The sequence below is a fragment of the Abramis brama genome, assembly GCF_963993115.1.
Source record: "Abramis brama genome assembly, chromosome: 4".
NCBI lineage: Eukaryota > Metazoa > Chordata > Actinopteri > Cypriniformes > Leuciscidae > Abramis > Abramis brama.
The window spans coordinates 12,525,313-12,533,044 of record NC_139966.1 but is presented as its reverse complement, the minus strand read 5'-3'; the positions used below and the strand labels follow the sequence as shown (position 1 = coordinate 12,533,044).

At 37.1% G+C, this 7,732-nt stretch overlaps 1 protein-coding gene across 1 annotated transcript; it reads right to left on the bottom strand.

Moving 5' to 3' along the window:
* Window positions 1-844: 844 nt before the first annotated feature.
* On the bottom strand, window positions 845-7,527 carry LOC311081395 (meprin A subunit beta-like; the record flags this gene model as incomplete). The annotated part of the gene is made up of 11 exons (XM_084111936.1): window positions 845-1,010; window positions 1,306-1,417; window positions 1,551-1,721; window positions 1,855-2,295; window positions 2,380-2,604; window positions 2,689-2,844; window positions 5,840-6,058; window positions 6,206-6,384; window positions 6,546-6,663; window positions 7,339-7,348; window positions 7,468-7,527. 11 exons carry the CDS (start codon window positions 7,525-7,527, stop codon window positions 845-847), a joined length of 1,857 nt encoding a protein of 618 aa, XP_083968062.1.
* Between the last annotated feature and the right edge of the window lie 205 nt (window positions 7,528-7,732).

The following is a 7,732-nucleotide window of genomic DNA, read 5'->3' as shown; positions in this document are numbered from 1 at the left end:
TTAACTGTTTAGATATTATATCATAAAGTACACAAAGTTGTTGGTGAACAATCAAAATTATGTTATTAGTTATGAGTCAGTTGTTGATGACATGAAACTGCCCACCAACATCAAAATCAAACATACACCCTTGATATTGGTAACTATTATGATTAAAGCTAAGATTAACATTGACTGTAGATTATATGAGAGCATCTCCTTTATTTAACAATACACACTTAAGTCTGAAGACAGATGTAGTTTTTTCATTGAAATCTTGTGTGGTCAGGCATAGAGCAGTGATAATGGTGAATCGTCATGATTAAATCTCCAGCAAAAGAAAGCAAAGCAGCAAGATGATCAGAGAAGAAGCAGTCTTGGCACTGGAGTTGCAAAATATGTCCACACATTTACTACAAGAGGAGAGGAACAGATAGGAGGATAAACATTAGTAATGCAATAGAAAAATACAGATTTAATTGCATATTATATATATATATATATATATATATATATATATATATATATATATATATATATATATATATATATATATATATATAATTTGTAAAGTGCATGAAATAAATCATTTCACAAAGAAACGGGTCTTTTGAGGAAGTTCTGTTAGTAAATATTAGACAGACTGTTTGAATCACTCAAAGGACACAAATCCTTCACTAATTAAACTCACTGAATCTGTCAGAGATGCTCTGGAAACATTTTTGGATTTTTTTGGATGTCCTCAATTGTTGTAAAACCAATTCATAAATAAAGCAAATATTTAGATTGCTGTTCTCGTCATAAAGCAATGCTCTGTTGTGTTGGGATTCCCCTTAATGAATTAGTTTAAACTAATGTTGTAGTCTTACCCCTCAGTGGGCTCTGGTGCAGTTGTAGATGGTGTAGTTGTAGATGGTGTAGTTTTAGTTGTTGTAGTTTTAGTTGTAGATGTAGTTGTAGATGTTGTAGTTGTAGATGGTGTAGTTGTAGATGGTGTAGTTGTAGAGATCGGCTGAGGTGTGGAAGGTGCTCTAAGAAACAAACAAAAATACTGTAAGAGTTTTATCATCAGATGCATCAGTTTATCTCTGAACACCTTCTTCAAATTATGCAAGTCATTCTTCACCTGCTTTTTTTGTTATGATTATTAGTTCAAAATTGCAGCGTAAGCTTCCAGCCTTACAGATGTGGCTATATTCACACAGTAGAGCATATTCTCTCCTACATTATTTCTTAAATATAGTGATTCTTTGTAGAGTACTTTTACATTTTCTTTGATTTGTGTATTTTGCATAAGAGAACAACAGAGGATAAAAGGATATTCACCTTGAGGCACAGGGTCCCTGCTTCAGTGCACTTGCGTCAGCAGAAACGTTGAAGTTCTTCACTGTTGCTTTAGGGCAGGGCAGAGAGTCTTTCTGAAGAAGCCCTGAGATATCTGGATTGGTACACAACATTTATAAAGTGAGACACAATGGAAATATCATTCCTGTCCAATCATCATTCTAATAACGCCAGTTTGCTCTTAATACTGCAGTTGAACTTGTTCTCTGTTACTTCACAAATCCTACCTTGCATGGAGAAGAGAAGTATGAGGTCACCACCCTTGATAAACTCTCTTCTAGTGAGATCCTCTCCTGTCAGGAGCACAAAATAGGCGTATCCACCCACAAATACAGACTCATTGCTGATGCTGATTTGTTCTCCAATGTTTCGAGGATTGTCCCAGTAATGTCTGCCATCTGTTAGAACACAACATGGCTTTTAAAATAACCCTAAGCTACAGATAATAACTTTGATTGCCAGCTAAGTTAAATATGCATATAAACACATGAAAATTACAAAGAAATAATCAGATTGCATTAAAGATCTAACCATAAAAAGTCACATTAGGGTCAGTGGTGATGCTTTGCTCAAAGGACATGCGCTTCTGTATGTGTGGATTCTGGTCAAGGATCTGGACGGTTATTTGTCTCCATGGACAAGGCCACTGCAACTGGTCATCATATGCACCAGATACCAACTGAACAAATATTGAAAGTTGATTCTCAAAAGCCAATAACCGAGCCCTAAAGCGATAACCATCACTGGAGTAATACAGTGGACTGTCGAAAACTCCAACCCTACTGTCCAGAATCTTCTCAAAGTCTCTTATCTGCCATGTGAGGGGACACTCGGTCTCTGAAACATTGATATCATCCAGTGAGAATCCTCCACTGGAGTTTCCAGCTCCTTTACGGCCTTCAAACACAACTTGGAAAGATGTATTTGCGTTCAGTGGCACGTGATGCAGCTTCCAGTAATTACCAGGGGTTTCTGCAAGAAATGAAGCGGTCAGTAACACTGAAACACAGGCCTATATGACTTGCAGTCTGTAAAGTTCTGCAGGAAGAGACGGACCTGTGATCTGATCCATGAGTCTGAGAGTTCCTCTGCTGTCTGCTTCATCCTGGTACTCTCGGATCCAGATGTTGAGCTGGTCAGACTCATTCCCGCTGTGATAGTAGTAGAACTGCAGGCACTGGACTTTACAGTCTCTTGTAGGGGTCAGTGTCTTGCTCTCCAATCTGGCTGCGTCCCCCTGGCTTCTGCCCTCAGTGCTGAAGTGCATGAAGAAAGACGTCCCTGCAGGCATGAGAACAGGAGTGTGGTTTGGCGAACTGGGAGGTACAGTGACTGCAACTGTGGATGGAAGTGAAGTGATCTCACCATTCTTCTCTTTGCCCAAGTAGCTGTGGTCAGTCACACTGATGCCACTCACTGACTTCACTCTCTGCCAGCCATAACCAGCAGCAGAACAGACACTCATCTGACACAGAGATTCATCATCAAAACTACAGTGGTCAAGGAAAGAGATGGAGGAATCTGCAATGCAAACAAACAAACACTGAGACTAAATCAAGTCACTACCATTTCAATTCATCACAATGGTCCTTGGTCCCCTAACAAAAAAGAAGTATAATTCAAGTTCATTTTATTAAGTATACTTTGTGTAAAATTACGTGACTAGTATCTGTAAAGCTGCATTCTTCCATCTTAAAAAATATCTAAATTACGTTAATGATAAATGCGAAACAGTTTTTCCTTTCTGGAAACGGAACTGCTCTTCCTTTCTGCTCGCTCTCGTACGTGCACACTTCACAAGTCATCCTCTGCAAAGAGGTCAACATTATGTTTACAGAGGTAAGAACAGTCAAATACATATATTGTTCGAGAAACTAAGTTTGTTTGCTGACTAGCGGTGGTGGCAGAGTGATCTGAAACGTTTAACATGAACGCGCTTGACGTCTCAAATCCGACCCGACAGAAAATAGGAAAAATAGGATACAGGCTTATAGGTGCACCCACTGTGAGCGGACAAGGTGTCAGTATGCTCATCAGGAGATGTTTGAGTCATACATGGTCAAATAAAAAGGCTATTGTTACGTTTATTTTGGGGAAAAAGTTGCATATAGCCCCTTTAAATAAAACATTTTATTTAAATTACCAGTCATATTTAAATACATACGCAACAGCGTTGTAGCGTGCACAATGTTAATTTTGGCAGCCATTTTTGATTTAGTCTTAGTCTTCATCTTCAGATGAAAATGCTTATTGGTCTTAGTCACATTTGAGTCATTCTGCCTTTCATAGTTTTAGTTGACGAAATGTGTTTGCATTTTTTGTCAACTTTTAGTCAAACTGCAGTTACTTTAATTTTGAAAGCTATTTTATATATAGTCTTTAGACAGAAAATGTCATAATTATTCTCTCTAGGCCAATTCAATCAAGCTTATGAGAAATTAAAATTAAGCTAACAGGCTGTATTGACACTGCACTCTTTAGCAGTAGCACTTGTGCAATTCTATCCCTTTTCCTTAGTTCTCCAATTTTTTAGTGCGCCGTACCCCCTGGTACCCCCTCTCTTCCACTTAGACTGCAGTCACACCTTTCCATTAAGGAACAATATTTTCCCCATTTAATCGATTTTTCCATTTCATTTTCACCTTTATAATACCTTTTAAAAATAAATAATGCTTTAAATAAAACAATGTTCAATAAATATGCAATGTTAAAAAAAACGTTTAATATTAATAGAAATAATATTCAAATATCATTCAAAGGGGTGGTTCAAAGGAGCCGTTTTATTGGTTGGCACCTAGCCAATGAAATGGGACCTCGATGATGTCACGAAACCCGCGTGCACTGAAACACTAACATGGCTTAATGCATGATTAGACTGATATTAAAAGAAATAAACGATATTATCAAACTCAGTAAACTCAATGCTAATAATGCATACTACAGAAAAGCAGATGAGCACAGAATATGAACGCAACACGTTTAATTGAGACAGTGGTATTAAAAGACCAAACTCAGGAAACACCATACAAATAAAGCATACAGAAAAGCAACTGATCACAGAATATGAACGCAACGCGTTTAATTGTACGTTTTCCTCCCATAGAAAACCAAGAAAACGCTTAATGAGGCTTAATGGACCAACAGTTATAAAATAAATAAATAAAAAACACAAATTCGTTACATTATTAATAAAACACAGGCAGCAAGTTTATTTGCACTGAACAACACACATTTGCTTTCTATCGTCATATTCTGTGCTCATCTGCTTTTCTGTAGTGTGCATTATAAGCATTGAGTTTACTGAGTTTGATCATATCGTTTATTTCTTTTAATATCAGTCTAATGTAATAAGCCATGTTAGCGTTTCAGTGCACGCAGGTTTCGTGACATCATCGAAGTCCCATTTCATTGGCTAGGTGCCAACTAATAAAACGGCTCCTTTGAACCCCCCGCCCCCGCCCCCGCCCCCCTTTTATCTCTCGCCGCCTCTGAGCTTCAAGTGCACAAGTTAGTTTTGCACCTGATATATCGCGAAAAGAGTAGCAAAAGTCAAGGCGCGAAATTTGAAATTGCAGTGACAGATTTGAGAAGTTGCAAGTGCCTAATTGAGGCTGTACTGCGAATGTGAACGTAAGATTAAACACAATATATTACAAGTTTGTGTCTGTCGTTGTATTTCTGTGAATGGCATTTTACACATTTGTGTCTACTTGTCTGCAGCTTCAGATTCAGAATACAGGTTTGTGACTATTGTCTGCGAGTGCAAATTTCAACATTCAACTTCAGATTTTTATTTGACAGGTTTTCACATTGGAGCTGTGAGTGTAAATGTTCATGTACAAGTACGAATATTTATTGTACAAGTTCTCAAATTCACATCTACGTGCTCTCAAGTTTTGCTACTCTTTACCTTCATAGATATCAGCCTGCATTTTGATTGCAGATTTAGTCGCACAAACAGCGCAAGCGGCTCGTGACAGAACAGACTGACTGAATGACACTTTAATTTAAGTAGAAAATCTCAAATGAAGATCGCTGAACTCCAGCTTGTCTGTGTTTTCAGATCATCCGCGCTTCTTCAACAATGTAGACTAGAGAGAGCGTGCGTGCATAGTTGTGGCCAGATACTACTGAAAAGACCGGGTAGAAAACATGTTCTTTTAACAGAAAAGCTCTGATTAGTAACCATCGTAACGGGTGCACATTAGTAACAGTTAATTTTGTTACGGTATGAACTTAATCATAGAAAAGGCAAAAAAAATCTAAGACCTTTGTAACGAAATCCAAGACTTTGTATACCAAATTCAAGGCTTTTAAGGCCTTAATTTGAGATTATCAAATTTAAGACGTTTTCAATGCTGTACCCTGTTCATCACAATGGTCCTTGGTCTATCTGGCTTCAAATATTGGTCCGGGTGAGATATCCAGCAACCGCAAATTCATTTTAGCCTTACACAGAATCCACAAATTAAAACCAAACATTAAAGGCCACAAAGGAAAACTGTCAAATACTCACTGCATTTATAGAGTTTGTTGAGCTCAAGCGCATCATATTCACTCATTTCCATTAGTTGTCCGATCACATCTTGAAACTCGGGATTCTTGGTAATGATCGTGGATCCATCACCGTTGCTGAAGGCATTTTGATCAAAATGCATCACAGAGTAATAATCATACGGGGTGCCTTCGGTGCTGGACACGTTCTCACTGGATTTATTGAAATAACTCTCATACCCTGAACATAAAGACTATTGCAGTTATTAAAGTGATTGTTCAAAAGGAATGGCTTATTTTCTGTAAGTTCTCTTTAGTAATATTGACACCCAGTATATAAAGCATATTAAAACAATGTTAAAAATGTATAATAAAACGACATGGCAACCTCTGATGATGTTTTGATATCTGATTGTCACATAATCATCTCTGTCATATCGTGTCTGCTCATGGTAGAATCCCAGTGCATGGAGAAACTCATGCTCAACAATGGCTTTTATTCCACAGCCATTCCCAATGGAAAGAGTCTGGCCTCCAGGAGATGTGCGTCCGATATATGACCAACACCTGCAAAATAAGTCATTTCCAATTCATTTCCAGATACAATATGTGTTTAAATACCTTATTTGTCCAAACTTTTGACTGGTAAATAATAAACTCAGATATTTTACTCTACAGATTCAGTCTAGCATAGGCTACATCAGAAATGTCTGTAATATATTCCTAACCCTTCACGACTCTCCACAGAGATGTAAAACTCTTCTGCTGCTCTGGGCTTAAAGTCAATACATGATTTCAGTCTGAACTGCTCAAAGGCTCTCAAAATGACTCCTCTGTAGTTCATACCTATAAACACAAACAAAACATAAGTGGAAAACAATATACAAGTTACATTAAATATTTCAAAGTTGATTGAAGCGAAAGTGAGGAAACTGAAATCTTACTAAGATTTACACTCAGCTCATAGGGGACGGGAATATCCCACCAGGACTGATTCCCTGGAGTGGCGCTCGCTTGCCTAGGCTTTAAAGCAGATCATTTCAATTATCCGGATTTCATTTATATAGACTTACCTTCATTTATATATATACAGACTTACCTTCATGATGTCTCCTTCTGTGAGATTTAAACCTAATACCACAAGAGTGTTCAGTTCACAGTAAATATGCTTGAATAAAGCAAGTAATAATTTATAAACAAAAATAGATAAAAGTTTTCTTACTGCTTATAAAAATGTATTTGGGTTCTTGAAATGCTATAATAGTTTTACCTTTGTTTATATCCGGAATGCTCTTCCATTTCTCATAAATGCCTTGGAGAAAATTATATTGAAGTCAACAAAAGACAAAGAGAAGGAATGAGCATCGTGTGCATTGAGTGCAGGACAAAATGTAAGAAAGTAAGACGATAGATGAGCAATCACATCATCAGGCAGTAATGAGAAGTTAAAACAGGATATTTCATCCTGGAAACATATTATAATAACTTTACAACATATTAATGTGACTGTACTGTACTTACCAGTTGGGTTCTGAGAACATGAGATATAAAAACAAGACAAAGAAAAATAGATTTAGCCTTAAAAATCAACAGCTGTTTATTGCTTTAAAAATGACAATGTGGACAATGACTGTCCACTATCTAACTTACATCTGATGCTTGACCAGGAGCCAAAGCCAAGCTCAGCAGAAGAAAAGCACATACATGCATTGTCACTGGAAATCATAATGAACACATTTGATTGATAAAGTTTCATCTCATCACTTATTAACCTGCAAGCTATTTAAGTTAAATGTAACAATACATATATTTAATATTAATCAATGATTAGAAGACCATTAACTCAGGAAACTAAAAGAGGGATACATACCAGATTGCAGTCGGTAATGAGACTTTATGTGTGAAGCGAGTCTTT